Here is a 21489-nt window from a genome sequence, read left to right as displayed (position 1 = left end):
CCTTCTGTCATGATTGTAATTTTCCTGAGGCCTCCCCAGCCATGTAGAACTGTGAGTCAATTAAATCTCTTTCCTTTCCTTTATAAATTACCCAGTCTTGGGCAGTTCTTTATAGCAGCATGAGAATGAACTAATACAGTAAATCGGTACTGCAGAGAGTGGGGTGCTGCTATAAAGATACCCAAAAATGTGGAAGCAACTTTGGAGCTGGGTAACTGGCAGAGGTTGAAACAGTAGACAGCCACACTTAAAAAGGCACATCTCAGGCCCAGTGTGATGGCTCATGCCTGTAATCCCAGCATTTGGCCAAGGCAGGATGTTCGCTTGAGCCTAGGAATTTGAGACCAGTCTGGCCAACGTAGTGAGATCACATCTCTACAAAAATTAAACAAAATCAGCTGGGTGTGGTGGTACGTGCCTATGGTCCCAGCTACCAGGGAGGCTGAGGGAGAGGGTCACTTAAGCCCAGGAAATCAAGACTGCAATGAGCCATGATCATGTCACTGCATTTCAGCCTGGGCAACAAAGCAAGAATCTGTCTCAAAAAAAAAAAAAAAAAAAAAAAAGGTGGGGGTGGAGGGACATTTCAAATCAATAACCTAAATGTGCACAAAAAATAACTAAATAACAAAGAGCAAAGTAATCCTGAAGCTAGCAGAAGAAAGGAAATAATAAAGATGAGAGCAAAATAAAAAGAAAATGGAAAAACAATAAAGAAAATACACTTGAACAAAAATTGTTTGGTTTTTCTTGACACAGAGTCTTGCTCTATTGCCCAGGCTAGAGTGCTGTGTCAAGATCAAAGCTCATGGTAACCTTGAACTCCTGGGCACAGGTGATCTTCCTGACTCACTCTCCTGAGTAGCTAGGACTACAATCATGTGCCAACTCACTTGGCTAAGTTTAATTTATTTTTTGTAGTGATTGCATTTCACTATGTCGCCCAGACTCCCCTGTAACTCCCTGCCTCAAGCAATCCTCCCACCTCAGCTTCCCAAAGTGCTGGCATTAAAGACATGAGCCGTCACATCCAGCCAAAGTTGACTCTTTGAAAAATCAACAAAACTGATAAACCTCTAAGTAAGTTAAGAAAAAAAGGAGATGATTCAAATTACAAAAATCAGATATGAAAGAACTTACTAGTAATTCTGCATAAATAGCAGAGATTATGAGAATACAATAAAGAGTTGCATTCTAACAAAATTAGACAAGCCAGATGAAATTGAGAAAGTTCTAAAAACATACAATCTACCAAAACTGACTTGAGAACTATAGATCAATATATTGTGTGAATACAGATGAAAAATCCTCAGCAAGTACTTCGTACATTGTGACAAAGTGGGATTCATTCACTGAATGCAAGGATGAGTCAATATCTGAAAATCAATCAATGAAATACACTACATTAACAGGATGAAGAAAAAATCCACAATTCTCAACTGATGCAAAGAGAGCATTTGACAAAATTTAACACCCTTTAACGATAAAAGCATGCCAGAAACTAAGAATAGAAGTAAATAACCTCAACATAATAAAGGTCATATACGAAAAACCTAAAGCCAACATTATACTCAATGGTGACAGACTGAAAGCCTTTCTGCTAGAACAAGATAAGGGTGCCTGTTTTTACCACTTAATTCAACAGAGTATTGAAAGTTCTACCCAGAGCAATTAAACAAGAAAATGAGATAATGGCATCCAAATCAGACCACAGACAAGGTGTATAAATAATGCACACAAAAAATATTAGAGCTAATAAAGTTAGCAAAAGTTGTAGGACATAAAATGAATACACAAAAAACACATATATCCATACAGCCTGGATGAGAAAGGTTCCTGCAGTGTAGTACAGCCACACTGCCAGATCGTGGCCAGACCGCTTCTTCACGTGAGACTTCTAGCCACTCCTCCTCATGGGGTAGTGGGTCTTCCCAGCTGGGGTCTTGAGCCACCCCCAATTGGACGGAGCTCTAATTTCCCCCCAGGATGGAGTACCCGGGAGGTGGGGCAGGCTGCCACATTGGTGTTCAGGCTTCTCAATCAGTCCAGCCTGTGGGTCCTGGAGAGCCCATACCGATTGGGGGCTGAAGGAATCCCCAACACAGCACACCTGTTGCAGCCAGACTGCTTCAAGTAGGTCCCTGATCCCGTTCCTCCTGACTGGGTGACATCTCCCAACAGGGGTCTCCAGCCACCTCCTCCAGGCACATTTGAGCAAGCAACAGGTCAGTACCCCCCTGTGAAGGAGCTTCCAAGGAAGAAGGAGGCTGCCATCTTTGCTGTTTTGCAGCTTTCCCTGGTCATACCTCCAGGTACAGGAAAAACCGAGGCAACTAGGGTCTGGAGTAGACCACCACAAATGGCAGCAGCTCTATGGAAGAGTGGCCTGTTAAAAGAAGAACAAATAGAAAACAACAACATCAATAAAAAAAAGACCCTACAAAAACCCCATTCAAAGGTCAGCAACCTCAAAGATCAAAGGTAGATAAGCCCACAAAGATAAGAAAGAATCAATGCAAAAACACTGAAAACTAAAAAAGCCAGAGTGCCTATTCTCCTCCAACTGACCAAAGCACCTCTCCAGCAAGGGCTCAGAACTGGGCTGAGGCTGACAAAGCTGAATGACAGAAGTAGGCTTCAGAAGGTGGGTAACAATGAACTTTGCTGAACTAAAGGAGCATGTTGTAACCCAATGCAAAGAAGCTAAGAAACATGACAAAACAATACAGGAGGTGCCAAGTTCTTAGAGACCTTCAAAGAGACTTAGATTCCCACATAAAAATAGTGGGAGACTTTAACACACCCCTGACAATGTGAAAGAAGAGGAGCCAGTTTAGAGAGCAACATAACCAACCTATTAGAGCTGAGAAACACACTACAAGAGCAAAAAAGACAAAGGGCATTACATAATGATAAAGGGTTCAATTCAACGAGAAGAGCTAAATGTCCTAAATGTATACGCTCCCAATATAGGAGCACCCAGATTCACAAAGCAAGTTCTTAGGGACCTCCAAAGAGACTCAGACTCCCAAACAATAAGAGTGGGAGACTTTAACACACCACTGACAATACTAGGAGGAGCCAGTTTAGAGAGGAACATAACTGACCTGTTACAGCTCAGAAACACACTACAAGAACTTCACAATGCAATCGCAATTATTAATAGCTGAACAGACCAAGTGGAGAAAAGATTCTCAGAGCTTGAAGATTATCTTGCTGAAATAAGATAGGTGGACAATAATAGAGAAAAAAGAATGAAAATGAACAAAACCTCCGAGAAATGTGGGATTATGTAAATATACTAAACCTAAAACTGATTGGGGTACCTGAAAGAGACGGGGAGAATGGAACCAAGTTGGAAAACATATTTCAGGATATCATCCAGGAGAACTTCCCCAACTTAGGAAGACAGGCCAACATTCAAATTCAGGAAATGCAGAGAAGCCTCATAAGATATTCCCTGAGAAGATCAACCCCAAGACACATAATCATCAGATTCTGCAAGGTCATAATGAAAGAAAAATGTTAAGGGCAGCCAGAGAGAAAGACCAGGTCACCTACGAAGGGGGGGCCCATCAGACTAACAATGGACCTCTCAGTGGAAACCCTAAAAGCCAGAAGAGATTGGGGCCAATATTAAACATCCTTTTTTTTTTTTTTTTTGACAGAGTCTCGCTCTGTTGCCAGGCTGGAGTGTAGTGGTGCGATCTCAGCTCACTGCAACCTCTGCCTCCCGGGTTCAAGTGATTATCATGCCTCAGCCTCACGAGTAGCTCGGACTACAGGCATGTGCCAACACAGTTGGTTAATTTTTGTATTTTCAGTAGAGATGGGGTTTCACAATGTTGGCCAGGATGGTCTCGATCTATTGATTGCATGATCCGCCTGCCTTGGCCTCCCAAAGTGCTGGGATTACAGGTATGAGCCACCGTGCCTGGACAATATTAAACATTCTTAAAGAAAAGAATTTCCAACCAGAATTTCATATCTGGTAAAGCTAAGCTTCTTAAGCAAAGGAGAAATAAGATCCTGTTCAGACAAGCAAATGCTGAGGGAATTCATAACCATCAGACCTGCCTTGCAAGAGCTCCTGAAGGAAGCACTAAATATGGAAAGGAAAAACCATTACCAGCCACTATAAAAACACACTGAAGTAAACAGAGCAGTGACACTATTAAGCAACCACATAAACAAGTCTGCAAAATAACCAACTAGCATCTTGATGACAGGATCAAATCCACACATAACAATACTAACCTGAAATGTAAATGGGCTGAATGCTCCAATTAAAAGACACAGAATGGCAAGCTAAATAAACTACCAAGACCCAATGGTATGCTGTCTTCAAGAGACCCATATCATGTGCAAAGACACACATCCCAAAATAAAGGGATGGAAGAAAATTTACCAAGCAAATGGAAAACAGAAAGAACCAGGGATTGCAATCCTAGTTTCTCACAAAACAGACTTTAAATGAAAAAAGATCAAAAAGGCAAAGGGCATTACATAATGATAAAAGGTTCAATTTAACAAGAGTTAAATATCCTCAATATATACACATACAATATAGGAGCACCCAGATTCCTAAAACAAGTTCTCAGAGACCTTCAAAAAGACTTAGACTCCCACACAGTAATAGTAGCAGACTTTAACACACCACTGACAAGACTTTAACACACCACTGACAATATTAGGCAAATCACCAAGACAGAAAATTAACAAAGATATTCATGATCTGAACTTAGCTCTAGGATCAAGTGGACCTGATAGATATCTATAGAACTCTCCACCCAAAAACAACAGAAAATAATTATTCTCATCATCTCGCGGCACTTACTCTAAAACTGATCACATAATTGGAATTAAAATACTCTTCAGCAAATGCAAAAGAACTGAAATGATAACAGTCTCTCAGACCACAACACTCAAAAAAATTCACTCAAAATAATTAAGAAATTCACTAAAAACCGCACAACTACATGGAAATTGAATAGCCTGCTCCTGAGTGACTTGAGTAAATAATGAAATTAAGGCAGAAATCAAGAAGTTCTTTGAAACTAATGAGAACAAAGAGACAATATACCAGAATCTCTGGGATTCAGCCAAAGCAGTGTTAAGAGGGAAATTTATAGCACTATATGCCCACATCAAAAAGCTACAAAGATCTCAAGTTAACAACCTAAATCACAACGAAGAGAACTACAGAAACAAGAACAAACCCAAAAGCCAGCAGAAGACAAGAAATAACCAAGATCAGAACAGAACTGAAGGAGGTAGAGACATGAAAAACCATTCAAACAATCAATGAATCCAAGAGCTGGTTATTTGAAAAAATTAATAAAATAGATAGACCGCTAGCTAGATTAACAAAGAAGAAAAGAGAAGATTTAAATAAACACAATCAGAAATGATAAAGGGGATATCATCCTGACCCCAAAGAAATACAAACAATCATCAGAGAATACTATAAACACATCTATGCACATTAAATAGAAAATCTGGAAGAAATGGTTACATTCCTGGACACATACACCCTCCACAAGACTGAACCAGGAAGAAACTGAATCTCTGAATAGACCAATAATGAGTCCTGAAATTGAGAAGTAATAAAAAGTCTAGCAACTGCCCCCTCCCACACCCCAAAAAAAGCAGCCCAGGACAGACAGATTCACAACTGAATTCTACCAGAGGTACAAAGAACAGCTGATATCATTTCTACTGAAACTATTCCAAAACAATTAAAAAGAAGGGGCCGGGCACGGTGGCTCACGCCTGTAATCCCAGCACTTTGGAAGGCCAAGGCGGGCGGATCACGAGATCAGGAGATTGAGACCACCTTGGCTAACACGGTAAAACCCCATCTCTACTAAAAATACAAAAAATTAGCCAGGTGTGGTGGCAGGCGCCTGTAGTCCCAGCTACTCGGGAGGCTGAGGCAGGAGAACAGCATGAACCCGGGAGGTGAAGCTTGCAGTGAGCTGAGATCGTGCCACTGCACCACTGCCCTCCAGTCTGGGCAACTCCATCTCAAAAAAAAAAAAAAAAGAAAAGAAGAGACTCCTCCTTAACTCACTCTATGAGGCTGGCATTATCCTGATACCAAAACCTGGCAGAGACGAAACAAAAAAAAGAAAACTTCAGGCCAATATCCTTGATGAACATCAATGCAAAAATTCTCAACAAAACACTGGCAAATACCCAGCAGCCCAACAAAAAGTTTATCCATTATGACCAAGTAGGCTTCATCCCCAGAAGGCAAGGTCGGTTCAACATACACAATTCAATAAATGTGATTCACCACATAAACAGAACTAAACACAAAAACCACATGATGATATCTCAACACATGCAGAAAAGGCCTTTGATAAAATTCAACATCCCTTTAGGTTAAAAACTCTCAATAAACCAGATATTGAAGGAACATACTTCAAAATAATAAGAGCCATATACAACAAACCCACAGCCAGTATCATAATGAATGGACAAAAGCTGGAAGCATTCCCCTTGAAAAAAGGCACACGACAAGGATGCCCTCTCTCACCAGTCCTATTCAACATAGTATTGGCAGTTCTGGCCAGGGCAATCAGGCAAGAGAAACAAATAAAGGGTATTCAAATAGGAAGAGACAAAATCAAACTATCTTTGTTTGCAGATGACATGATCCTGTATCTAGAAAACCCCATTGCCTCAGCCCAAAAGCTTTGTAAGCTGATAAGCAACTTCAGCAAAGTCTGAGGAAAGAAAATTAATGTGCAAAAACCATTAGCATTCTTATACATCAACAGGCAAGCAGACAGCCAAATCATGAACGAACTCCCATTCACAATTGTCGCAAATGAATAAAAATGCCTAGCAATACAGCTAACGAGGTGAAGAACCTCTTCAAAGGGAACTACAAACCAATGTTCAAACAAATGAGAGATGAACAAATGGAAAAACATTCCATGTTCATGGATAGGAAGACTCAATATTGTGAAAATGGTTATACTGCCCAAAGTAATTTATAGACTCAATGCTATTCCCATTAAACTACCACTGATGTTCTTCACAGAATTAGAAAAAAAATATTTTAAAATTCACACAGAATCAACAACAAGTCCAAATAGCCAAGGCAATCAAAGCAAAAAGAACAAGGCCAGAGGCATCATGCTGCCTGACTTAAAACTGTAATTCAGGTTTACAGTAACCAAAATAGCATGGTACTGGCACAAGAATAGACACATAGACCAATGTAACAGAATAGAGAACCCAGAAACAAGAATGCACACCTACACCATCTGATCTTCACAAACCTGACAAAAACAAGCAATGGGGAAAGGATTCCTCATGTAATATATGGTGCTGGGAGTACTGGCTAGCTATATGCAGAAAACTGAAACTGGACCCCTTCCTTACACCCTATAGAAAAATCAACTCAAGATTGATTAAAGATTTAAATGTAAAACCCAGGAAGAAAATCTAGGCAATACCATTTGGGACATAGGCACAGGCAAAGATTTCACGACAAGGATGACAAAAGCAATTGCAACAAAAGCAAAAATTGACAAATGGGATCTAATCAAACTAAAGAGCTTCTGCAAAGCAAGAGAAACTATCATTGGAGTGAACAGATAACCTACACAATGGGAGCAAATGTTTGGAATTTATTAATCTGACAAAGGTCTAACATCCAGCATCTACAATGAACTTAATAACTTACAAGAAAAAAAAAATCCCATTAAGAAGTGGGCAAAGGACATGAAGAGACACTTCCCAAAAGAAGACATAAATGTGGCCTATGAATATATTTTAAAAAGCTCAACATCACTGATTATTAGAGAAATTCCAATCAAAACCACAATGAGATACCATCTCACACAAGCCAGAATGGCTATCACTAAAAAGTCAAAAAAACAACAGATGCTGGTTAGGTTGTGGAGAAAAAGGAATGCTTTCACACTGTTGGTGGGAGTAGAAATTAGTTCAACCATTATGGAAGACAGTAGGCAATTCCTCAAAGACCTAGAGGCAGAAATATCATTTGACCCAACAATGTCATTACTGGGTATAACCCCCAAAATATAAATCATTCTGTTACAAACATTCATGCATGTGTATGCTCACTGCAGCACTATTCACAATAGCAAAGACATGGAATCAACCTGAATGCCCATCGATGATAGACTGAATAAAAGAAATGTGGTACATATACACCGTGGAATACTATGCAGCCATAAAAAGGAACAAGATCATGTCCTTTGCAGGGACATGGTTGGAGCTGGAAACCATTATCCTCGGCAAACTAACACAGGAACAGAAAATCAAATACCACATGTTCTTACTTATAAGTGGGAGCTGAATGATGAGAACATATGGACACAGGGGAAACAACAGACACTGAGGCCTGTTGGAGGACGGGGGGAGCGGGGCGCAGGACGATGGAGCACATCAGGAAGAATAGCTAGTGGATGCTGGGCTTAATATCTAGGTGATGGGATAATCTGTGCAAGCAAACCACCAACCACACATTTACATATGTAATAAACCTGCACATCCTGCACATATATCCTGAACTTAAAAGTTGGAAAAAAAAATCAGAGATATGTCTACACACTTGGAATGAATAACTGAAAAGGAAACTTAAAAACAATTACATTTGCAATAGCATCAAAAAGAAATTTAAAACTTAAGAATAAATTTAATGAAGCAGGACAAAGACTTGCATACTGAACACTGGAAAACACTACTTACAGAAATTAAAGGTCTAAATAATTGATAAGACATTACATGTTCATGGATTGGAAGACTTAAATTAATGCTTCCCAAAGAGAACTACAGACTCAACACAGTCTCTACCAAATTCCCAATGGTATTTTTTACAGAAATAGAAAAACCAATTCAAAAAAGTCATACAGCATCTTAGGGACTGGCTCAGAATAGTCAAAACTATAGATGGTACTGAACTTATGATGGTTCAGCTTACGACATTATGATGGATGTTTGGGGCTGTTAAATTTTTGACTTATGGTATTTTTAAGTTACAATGGGTTGATAATGGGTTGACATGACTTACATCCTGAAATACAACAATAAATTGGAGGATTCTACTTCTTTATTTCAAAAGTTACTATAAAGCCACAGAAATTTAAAAACTGTGGTACTGGAATAAGGACAGACATATAGAACAATGAAATAGAATGGAGCATCCAGAAATAACCCCAAATACCAATGGCCAATTGATTTTCAACAAGCATACCAAGACCATTCAATGGGAAAAGGATAGTTCTTTAACATATTGTACTGGGACAACTATATATCCACACACAAAAAATGAAGTTGGAATCTTACACTTTACACCATCTACAAAAATTAACTTAGAAGGAAGCAAAGACTTAAACATAAAGTAATAAAACTCTTAAAAGAAAAAAAAGAAGAGGAAACTCATGGCATTTGGCAATGATTTGTTATATATGATACCCAAAGCATAGGCAATAAAAGAAAATAGAGATAAACTAGGCTGGGCGTAGTGGCTCACGCCTATAATCCAAACACTTTGGGAGGCCGAGGTGGGCATATCATTTGAGCTAAGGAGTTCAAGACCAGCCTGGGCAACATGGTGAAACTCCATCTCTACAAAAAATACAAAAATTAGCCAGGTGTGGTGGCGTGCAGCTATAGCCCCTGCTGCTCACTTGAGCCCCGGAGGCAGAGGCTGTAGTGAGCTGAGGTTGCACCACTGGCACTCCAGCCTGGGTGACAGAGTAAGACCGTGTTTCAAAAATAAATAAATAGATAAACTGTACTTCACCAAAATTAACTTTTATACATCAAAGGACTTAGAGAATGAAAAGAAAACCCACAGACTGAAAGAAAATATTGTCAAGTCATACAGCCAATAAGGGATTCATATAAGAATAAACAACTCAGCAACATACAAACAGGCAGCCCAATTAAAAAATGGACAAAGAATTTTCTTTTTTTTTTTGAGACGGAGTCTCGCTCTGTCGCCCAGGCTGGAGTGCAGTGGCACGATCTCAGCTCACCTGCAAGCTCCGCTTCTCAGGTTCACGCCATTCTCCTGCCTCATTCTCCCGGGACTACAGGCGCCTGCCACCACGCCTGGCTAATTTTTTGTATTTTTTAGCAGACACAGGGTTTCACTGTTAGCCAGGATGGTCTTGATGTTCTGACCTCGTGAGCCACCCGCCTTGGCCTCCCAGAGGGCTGGGATTACAGGCGTGAGGCCCTGCACCCAGCCAAAAACGGGCAAAGAATTTGAATAGGCATTTCTTCATAGACATACGAATGGCCAACAAACACATGAAAAGATAATCAACATCATTAGTCTTTAGGAAAACATAAATCAAAACTACAAGAAGATACCACTTCACCCCTTTAGGATGGCTATTAAACAAAACGAAAATAAAGCATTTAAGCTGCTAAGGAGAAACTGGAACTCTCCTACACTGCCAAAGAAATGTAAAATGATGCAGCCTTTATGGATTTTGATCCACCAATTCCATATCTCGGTATATACCCAAAAGAATCAAAAGCAGGAACTCCAACAGCTACTTGTATGCCAATGTTCAACGACGCACTATTCATAATAGGCAAAAGTTGGAAACAACCAAAATGTCTACCAAAAGATAAAGAAAATGTAGCATATACAGACAATGCAATATTACTCAGTTATAAAAAGGAATGAAGTTCTGATACATAACACAATTATGGATGAACCTTAACAACATTATGCTAAGTGAAACAAGCCAAAGATAAAAGGATAAATACTGTATGATTCCACTTACATGAAATACCTAGATAAGCAAATTCATAGATACAAAAAGTTGATTAGAGGTTACCAGGAGCTGGAGAAATTGAGAATGCAAAGTTATGCTTAATGATAAACAAGTTTCTGTCTGGGGTGACATTCAAAAAAACAGATAGTGGTAATGGCTGCATAACACCATTAATGTTACTAATGATACTAAATTGTACACTTAAAATAGTTAAAATGCTATATATATTTATGCTATGTATAGTTTACCACAATTGTAAAAAGTTAATAATGTAACATAACAAAACTCTATAGAACCAAATCCAGAAAATCCCATCTTCTTTCATGAACACTTGCTCTTCTTACATTTTTTACTAATTGCCATGAACACCTACCTATCTAATCATCTAGGCTTGAAATCAGAGAAATCTCAACTACTCATGCTCATTTATCCAACAATGAGTTGGCAAATTTTGTCATTTTTCTTTGAAATTTCTAAGGAATAATGGAAAAAACCAGTTTAGCTAAATGAAAGTCTATGTAGACAAAGAACAAAAAAATAACACCAGAGAAGTAATGAAGTAGGGTTTTAGAGATTAAAGTGCCTTAAATGAAAGGCTAAGAAGCCTGGACTTGGTTGTGTAGAATAAGGATCTGCAAACCTTTTCTGTAAAAGGCCAGATAATAAATATTTTAGACTTTACAAGTCAAGAGGGAAAATCAAAAATATTATGTAGGTTTATCTTGTTTACTTACATAACAAGAAAATATTTTAAAATGTGGATTTTATTATTATTCAGGTATACTGAGGTGAACAGATCAGGAGATGACTGCCAATGAAAAGACAGTTTATTACTCACGGTTCCAAAGAGGAGAGGACATGACATGCACCACCGAGGAACATACTGCAAACTACCAGGGTCAGTCAGGAGACAGTGGATGTGAGGGGAAAACATGAGTAAGATCCTTTATTGTGATTTCCATGGGAAGGAATGGTTGAGGCATGGCAAGGAGGCTTTGTATTCGCCAGGCTGAATAAATCAGTTGTCTCTAGTTATATAGTACCTAGCCCTGAGATAATTAGGGCAGAGGATTATCAGCCCAGAGTGGCACAGGTCAATAAAGGAGGTGGTTGGGGCTATATGCTTTGGATTGATTAGTTTGCATACGAAGGTGTACTTGTAGGTGAGTCCTCTAGGAACTGGCCATCCCTGGCAGGAAGTGGGCTGTCCAGGGATAGCAGGCCCTTATGTCAAAGCATAAGAAATACAGAAAAATAAAACATCATGATTAATAGAATGCAAATTCTTATAAGTTTTATAGTTACAAAATTCTAAATATAATAGTAATGAGAACTGAGTACAACTTTTTTTGGTAATACGTATCCACTAATGAGAATCAGATTCTTTTTGTGGAAATAACCTTTTTGGTAAATTGGAGTTTAAAGTACTTTTCCCTATCATCAAAATTGAGTGCAAATTTTTATCTATTAATGTCAGTCCTTAATGAGATTTTACATATTTCATATTTGAAAACGTTTTCTAATACAGCAAAAGCTATTTTCCAAAGTTATTCAGTGCCTGTTAAGTGGTAGAGGGTGGTCCTTCAAGTAAAGAAAACAAAAAGTCAGTCTCCGCTAAAAAAAAAAAAAAAAAAAATTTCCAATAAACCTTTATCACTACCCAAGCCATAACAGCTGTGTGCTGAGCAGGGCAAGTCAAGTTATTCCCACTCCCATCTCTGAAAAAAAAACTCACAAAAACCATAGGTTTTAAAAGACTCATATTTTCACAAACTTCGTGTAAATCTGTCCAAGTAAGTCTTTTGCTGCTCCATGTGGATTTTTACTACTATCAATTAATACAACTTCTTAAATTCTACTTCGGGTTGTACTGAATTAGTATTTTCTCAACTCCTTTGAGAATTTTTTTCATCTGGAATTGTTCCACAGGTCATTCACAGTAATTCTCAGTCAATTCATACTTCACATGGACCACTGAAATTAACAACTGAGCAGTATTATAACATCTGTCAGTTCATCAAAAACCAAGCAAACTTACTTTTACTGCACTTTCATTTTCATACTTTGTGAAGGAATTCTCCTGTGGTGAGCTATTCTGTGCTAAATTTTTAAGTCTTCTAACTTTACCTTCAGTATATTCCAATAAGTGCTTAGTCTAGTAATGTCAGCTTATATTCTTTTGGCATAGCTATAGTGCCACTGAGTAATAAATGCAATATTTTAGCATCAAATTCAATAATAAAATAAACCACACTCCAGTGTGCTTTAAAAACAAAACGAAGTCTTTTTCTCTTCTCTGGTTCTTTTGACATGATTATGTACTAGAATAAAAATAATATAAAATGTCACAGAATGGCGATATGTGTACACTTGAAAAGTTATGAAGTTATAACTGTGTTACTATACAGTACACTGAACAGAGGAGCAAAGCAATGAGAGCACCACATATGCTTGCTGTAAGAACTTCAACTCAATCTGCTATTGTAGCTTGAAAGAAGTTACAGACAATACATAAATCAGTGAGGATTTTCGTGCCCCAGTAACATTCTACTTATAGACACCGAAATTTAAGTATCACATAATTTTCAACTATAGCAAATATTCTTCTTCAACTTGTTTTGATTATTTAAATATGTAAAAACTATTCTTACATTATGGTCTGTGTACAAACAGGCACCAGAGCATATTTGGTACATGGTCAGTCATATGCAAACTCCTGCTATAGGAAGTGTAGAACTACTCAGTATTTTTGATCATATGGCACGTTTCAGATTATTAACCTAGTCAGTGTTATATATAGTACGGACTAGAAAGCGACCAACAACCAACGCAAAGAGATAAGTTAGTTATAAGGATACAGTAAATGGAAGCTGAGTAGCTAAGTTTATACCTTATCTCTCTAATATACACTACCCATGTAACCTTGGATAAGACAATTTTTCAGATCCTCAACTTACACATCAATTATGAGGGATAATAATATCTACTTCAAAGCACTTATCGAAAGATTAAATGGGATGATCCATGTAAACTGATTACAATTGTACTCATCAGATAGGAGGTGCTCAATAAGGTTAATTAACCACATATATTACTGCTAATGCAAATTAAGTCATAATGACAGCCTTAGACAGTGATAAAACATGAACTGTAAAGGTAAAATTAAACATATCTAGGCATGTTTAATAGAACAGAAGAAAAAAGGAGAAACAGATCCAAATGGATATGAAAATTTTAGTATTACATATGCATATAAAGCTTATTATTTTGTGGGATATCTTTTGGAATGGAAGGGAGGACTTTAAATATAAATTCAAGAATACCATGTGAATATGTTTTCAAAAACTAGATAAGACTTCAAGGACAAAACAGTAAAGTGAGAACAACAAACAGAAAAGGATATAGGTGCTATGTTTAGGGATGGAAGGAAGTAGCAGAGTCAAAAGAGAAGCTATCGTAGGAGTAACATGCACAGAATAATTAGTAAAGCAGTTAGACTTCAAGGACAAAACAGTAAAGTGAGAACAACAAACAGAAAAGGATATAGGTGCTATGTTTAGGGATGGTAGGAAGTAGCAGAGTCAAAAGAGAAGCTACAGTAGGAGTAATCCACACAGAATAATCAGTAAAGCAATTCCTATCAGAACAAAATAAATGCTTATGAGTGTAAAAGACTGAAAGAAAGTCATCTAAGAGAATCAAATTTAAAAGCAATGTAACGGTTTCATAAGAAAACACTATTTAGCGGAAACATCTACTTACTGATACAGCTATCATGGTACTATCTGGCCTCCATTCAGCTTGCTTGTAAGATCCAAACTGAGTAGATGATTTTGCAGGCTCCTTGTAGGTTACAATTAACACACTCGGCTGGAAGAAAACAGTTGTATTTTTTATCAATATCTCATAAAAATACACACAAATAAAATTTAAGATAACATATAGAGTATTCAAAGTATTTTTGGAGTAAAATAAAATACAATATTGATATTAAACTATTGGCTTTCAACATTCCAAGCATATCAACCAAAACAAAGACCTAAACCTAGGCCTGTACATATTAAAGAAACCGAAATAATAATTAATAATCATCCAAAACAGAAAGAACCAGGACTAAATGTGTTCATAGGTGAAGTCTACCAAACATTGAAGGGACAAATTACACCAATTCTTTACAAAACTTTCCACAAGATAAAAGCAGAAGGAGTACTTCCTAATTTTGAGTTCGGCATTCCCTTAATACCAAAATCAGACAAGGGTATTACATGAAAAGAAAACTACAGGCTGGGCGTTGTGGCTCCCGCCTATAATCCCAGCACTTTGGGAGGCCAAGGTGGGCAGATCACGAGACCAGGAGATCGAGACCATCCTGGCTAACACAGAGAAACTCCGTCTCTACTAAAAATACAAAAAAATTAGCCGGGCGTGGTAGCGGGTGCCTGTAGTCCCAGCTACTTAGGAGGCTGAGGCAGGAGAATGGCGTGAACCTGGGAGGCAGAGCTTGCAGTGAGCCGAGATCGCGCCACTGCACTCCAGCCTAGGTGACAAAGTGAGACTCCATCTCAAAAAAAAAGAAAAAGAAAACTACAGATCAACATCTCTTATGAACATCGATATAAAACCTCTCAATAAAATATTAGCAAATCAAATCCAACAATGTATTAAAAAAATTAAACACCATAACCAAATACGATATACCCCAGGTACGCAAGGCTGGTTCAACATTCAAAACTCAATTAATATAATCCATCACATCAACAGGCTAGAGAAAAATCATGTGATTATTTCAACAAATGCAGAAAAAGCACTTAATAAATCTAACAACCAAGATAAAAATGCTGAGCAAGGCCGGGTGCTGTGGCTTATGCCTGTAATCCCAGCACTTTGGGAGGATGAGGCTGGTGGATCACCTGAGGTCAGGAGTTCGAGACCAGCCTGGCCAACATGGTAAAACCCCATCTCTACTAAAAATACAAAAACTAGCTGGGTGTGGTGGCAGGCACCTATAATCCCAGCTATTTGGGAAGCAGAGGGAGGAGAATCGCTTGAACCTGGGAGGTGGAGGTTGCAGTGAGCTGCGATTGCGCCACTGCACTCCAGCCTGGGCAAAGGGTGAGACTCCGCCTCCATAAAACAAAACAAATGAACAAAAAACACTGAGCAAACTACAGAACAACACTCATTCATGATTAAAAAAAAAAAAACTCTCAGGAATGGAAAGAAATTTTTTCAATGTGATAAAGAACATCTATGAGAAACCTACAGCTTCAAAGCTTTCCTGCTGAGATCAGGAAAAAGGCAAGGATGTCTCCACTCACAGCAGCTTTTCAACAGAATAGTGGAAGTTCCAGCTAATTCAATAAGACCACAAAAAGAAATAAAAGGTAAAGAGAATGGGAAGGAATAAATAAAACTGTCTTTACTCATAGATAACATGATCATCTTTGCAGAAAATTTGAAAGAATTGACCCCAAAATCCTCCCAGAATAAGCAACTATAGCAAGGTTAAGGATCCAAGATTAATACACAAAAGTCAATAAATTTTCTATATACCAGCAATAAAAAAGTAGAATTTGTCATTACAAAACATTTGCAGGCCAGGCGCAGTGGCTCATGCCTGTAATCCCTACACTTTGAAAGGCCAAGGCGGGCAGATCACTTAAAGTCAGGAGTTCAAGACCAGCCTGGCCAACATGGTGAAACCCATTTCTACTAAAAATACAAAAATTAGCCAGGTGTGGTGGCACACACCTGTGGTCCCAGCTACTCAGGAGACTGAGGCAGAAGAACTGCTTGAACCCAGGAGGTACAGGTTGCAGTGAGCTGAGACTGCACTACTACACTCCAGTCTAGGCAACAGAGACTCCATCTCAAAAACAAAAACAAGGCTGGGCACGGTGGCTCATGCCTGTAATACCAACACTTTGGGAGGTCGAGGCAGATGAATCGCCTGAGGCCAGGAGTTTGAGACCAGCCTGCCAACATGGTGAAACCGTTGCTCATGCCTGTAATCCCAACACTTTGGGAGGCTGAGGCAGGAAGATCACGAGGTCAAAAGTTCAAGACCAACCTGGACAACATAGTGAAACCCCATCTCTACTAAAAATACAAAAATTAGCCAGGCATGGTGGTGTGCACCTGTAGTCCCAGCTACTCAGGAGGCTGAGGCAGGAGAATCACTTGAACCCAGGAGATGGAGGTTGCAGTGAGTCAAGACTGCACCACCAGCCTGGGTGACATAGTGAAATTCTGTCTCAAAAAAAAAAAAAAAAAAAAGAAAAAAAAAGAAAAGAAAAGAAAAGAAAAAATAAATGGAGACATATTCCATGTTAATGAATACAAAGACTCAATATTGTTAGTATGTCAGTTCTTCTCAACTTGATATACAGATTTAATACAATCTCAATCAAATTCCCAGAAATTTATTTTCTGGATATCAACAAACTCGCTCTGAAGTTGATATAGACAGGCAAAAGACCAAGACTAGCAACTTAATAGTGGAGAAGACAATGTTGGAAGACCAGCACTACCTGACTTCAAGACTTACTATAAAGCTAAAGTAGTCAAGAAAGTGTGGTATTAACAAAATAATAAACAAATCAATCAATAGAACAGAATAGAGAGCCCAGAAATAGACACACACAAATATATGCCAACTGATCTTTGACAAAGGAGGAAAGGAAGTACAACAGAGAAAAGACAGTCTTTGCAACGAATAGTATTCAAACAACTGGACGTCAACATTCACAAAAATAAATACCTGATGAACATAGATGCAAAAGTCCTCAACAAAATACTAGCAAACCAAATTCAACAATTTACCATGATCAAGTAGGACTGATCCCAGGAACGCAATGATGGTTCAACACAGACAAATCAATAAATGTGATATATCACATTAACAGAATAAAAGGCAAAACCCCATGATCATTTCAGTAGAGGCAGAAAAAACATTTCACAAAACTCAACATCTATTGACAACAACTCTCAACAAATTAAGAACAGAAAGAATGTAACTCAACACAATAAAAGCCATATATGACAAACCCACAGCTAACACTACTGAAAAAGGAAAAGCTGAAATCTTTCTTTCTAATCTAGAATAAGACAAGGATACCATTTTTCACCACTTTTATTCAACACAGTACTGGAAATCCTGGCCAGAGCAATTAGGCAAGAAAAAACAAAAAAAGAATAAAAAGTATCCAAATTAATTGGACAGAAGAAGTCAAATTAGCCCTATTTGCAGGTAATACAATCTTACATATAGAAACCCTAAAGATACCACCAAAAAAGTGATAGAACAAAATAATTCAGTGAAGTTGTAGAATACAAAATCAACATACAAAAACCAGTAATGTCTCTATACACTAATAGTGCATTAGCTGAAAAAAGAAATCAAAACAATCCCATTTATTAATAGCTATAAAAATACCAAGGAATAAAAAATTTACTTAAAGAAGTAAAAGATCCCTACAATGAAAACTATAAAACAGTAATGAAATGAAGAAAACACAAATACATAGAAAGATAGCCCATGTTTATAGATTGGAAAAATTAATACTGTTAAATTGTCCATATGACCCAAAGTGATCTACAGATCCAATGCAATCCCTACCAAAATACCAATGATATGCCTCACAGCAGTGGAAAACACAAGCCTAAAATTCATACTGAACCACAGAGGACTTCAAATGGCCAAAGCAATCTTGAGCAAAAATAACAGTTAGTGGAATTACACTACCTGACTTCAAAATATACTACAAAGTTATATTAACCAAAATACCATGGTACTGGCAATAAAAGCAAATAAAACAATGGAACAAAATAGGCCAGAAATAAATCCATGCTTTTACAGCCAACTGATTTTCAAAACAAGTGCCAAGAGCACACATTGGAGAAAGCATAATCTAATAAATGGTGCTGAGAAACCTGGATAGCTACTTGCAAAAGAATGAAATCAGACCCTTATCTTACTATACCCAAAACTCATTTCAAAATAGATTAAAGAGGCTGGGTGCAGTGGCTCACGCCTGTAATCCCAGCACTTTGGGAGGCTGAGGTGGGCAGATCACTTGAGATCAGGAGTTCAAGACCAACCTGGCCAACATGGCAAAACCCCATCTCTACTAAAAAAAAAAAAAAAAAAAAAAAAGAGCTGGGCATGGTGGCACACACCTGTAATCTCAGCTACTCGGGAGGCTGAGGCAGGAGAATCACTTGAATCCAGGAGGTGGAGGCTGAAGTGAGCTGAGACACCACTGCACTTAAGAATGAAGGACAGGGTGAGACTCTGTCTCAATTAAAAAAAAAAAAAAAGATTAAAAGACTTAAATGTAAGACCCAAAACTATGAAACTACTGGAAGAAAACATAAAGGAAATGATTCCCTTATATTGGTCTGAGCAAGGAATTTTTTGGATAAGACCTGAAAAGCACAGGCAACAAAAGCAAAAATAGAGGAGGGCTTCAAGATGGCTGACTAGAGACATCAGCCCTTGCCTCCTTTACAAAGAAAAACCCAAATAGGGAGTAGTCACACTTTCAACAGAACATCTAAGACACAACACTGGAATTTAGCAGAGAAGTGACAGGGAACAGCTAAAGCAAGGAAAGAGAGGGAAGCAAGGTTGTCTGCTTGGCCTTTATCAACTTGGAGCACAGAGCAGATCTCCAGTGTGGGGGAAAGCTGAGATTTACCCAGCAGCCCACATTCCCACCATGGACTCCTGCAACCCCTAGCTTACAGAGAGGGGGTCCAGAGACTAGCACAGAGAACTTCTTAAAGACCACGTGATGACACTGCTCCAGAGAGCTCACACTGAGTCCTCTACCACCTGCATGAGACCTAAACAGCTATAGCATTGTGCCATTTTCAGTCCAGCTCTTATCAGGCTGCATCCTGGCCTTGAGCACAAGAGTCCCTGCATTTCCACATTAGTAAAGCCCTACTAACATTCCCTGCATCTACCTGGGGGGCTACAGTGATGCAATGCTACTTGGACCCAGCAGAGTGGCAGAGTCCCTGGTATTAAAGCATATATAGAATCCTACACTGTGGAAAACAGGCAAGTACAATGCACTGGGGAGGGCATACTGGGGAGGCTATCACAAGGGCAAAATGAGCCAAAGCCCACACTTCTGAGAGCCTAAACCCTGTCAGCTGGGGTTGCTGCCACTGACAGCAACCCCACCTCCACAAACAGCAAGACTGAAGCACACTTGAACATGTCCTGAGACAGAATCTCCCAGCATGCCAGTGTCAATGTTTCTGACACTGCTTGGAGCAAAGCACACCATACCTGCCCCACCCCAGCCTCTGGTGTGAGGCTACCGACACAACCCTATCCCCTCCAGCAGCAGGGCCATAGTGGACATGCACATGTACTGAGGATAGCCTCTCTCTACCTATTGCTGCTACCTGAGCACTCTACCAGGGGGTCTGAAGACAGGCCCACCTGGCCTGGCACCACACACCCCCAAGTGCCCAAGCATAGAGACTGGAGCATAGAGATTGCCCCACCCTGTCTGCCACTCACACATATGCACTGCTATAGGGAAGCCTGAGAGTCAGCCCACCCAGCATGATGCTACCACCACAACTACTGCCATAGCCCATACCACACACACTGCCCAGGGACCAAAGGACCTACCCACTCACCTGGTCATCCACTGCAACCACCAGCACCTGAGCAAGCCACATGGAGGCCTAAGAATTAACCCAATTAAACCTGTTAACACCATGCCTGTGTACCCTGGGACCGAAGGACAGGCACACAGCCTGCTGCCACCACCACTGGTGCCCAAGGACTGGCCTACCTGGCATCCCACTGCCCAGGAATACTTCACCTCAGCCTCTGCTAACAACTGCACCCTAAATCACTGAGGAAATCACAGACACTACTAATGCTATAGATGGCTAAAACAGTCATATGAAAAATACACTACTGCACACACCCAGAATCAAAGACAAAGTGCCCTACCCAACCAACACCACGGATAGATCTTCAGGAAAAAGTCTACCCCCTCTGAAAGCCAATCTAAAACACTGGAAGAAGTAACTGTTACACCAGAGGTACAGACATCAACTTGTAAGTATACAAGTAACGCGAAAAAGCAAGAAATTATGACATCTCCATAGGAACACAATAATTCTCCAGCAACAGATTCTAATAAAAAAGAAATTTATGAAATGCCAGAAACAGGATTCAAAATAATACTAAAGACACTCAGTGAGATAGAGAACACAAAAATACAAAGAAATCAGAAAAACAATTCAAGATACAAATGAAAAATTCACCAAAGAGATAGATATCATAAAAAAGAAACCAAACAGAAATCCTCGAACAGAAGAATTCACTAAATGGAGTAAGAAATACATTCCAGTGTTTCAACAATGGATGATATCAAGCAGAAGAATGAATTTCAGATTTTTGAAATAACTCAGAAAACAAAACAAGAATAAATAAGAATGAACAAAGCCTACATGACATATGGGACACCATAAAGTGATCTATTTGAATTTTTGTTGTTACAGACAGCAAAAAGAAGATCAAAGGAGCAGAAAAAGAACTATTTAACAAAATAATAGCTGAAAATTTCCCACGTGTAGCAAGAGATTTAACCATACAGAAACAGGAAGCTCACATATCCTCAAAGAGATACAACTCAAAAGGTCTTCATGGCACATTATAATCAAACTGTTGAAATAAGGA

At 38.9% G+C, this 21489-nt stretch overlaps 1 protein-coding gene across 4 annotated transcripts in view; it reads right to left on the bottom strand.

Annotated features, from left to right (window-relative positions):
• Positions 1-21489, bottom strand: part of LOC105489156 (RIC1 homolog, RAB6A GEF complex partner 1) — a 154245-nt gene that overhangs the window by 102593 nt on the left and 30163 nt on the right. For all 4 annotated transcript variants that reach the window (XM_011753856.3, XM_011753859.3, XM_011753857.3 and 1 more), the window contains exon 2: positions 14538-14645. In XM_011753856.3, coding sequence (XP_011752158.1) covers positions 14538-14645 — 108 coding nt within the window. The remainder of the gene's footprint in view (positions 1-14537; positions 14646-21489) is intronic.

Source organism: Macaca nemestrina, chromosome 14, assembly GCF_043159975.1.
Source record: "Macaca nemestrina isolate mMacNem1 chromosome 14, mMacNem.hap1, whole genome shotgun sequence".
Classification (NCBI taxonomy): domain Eukaryota; kingdom Metazoa; phylum Chordata; class Mammalia; order Primates; family Cercopithecidae; genus Macaca; species Macaca nemestrina.
The sequence above is the reverse complement of the archived record's forward strand: the minus strand, read 5'-3'. Positions and strand labels throughout refer to the sequence as shown.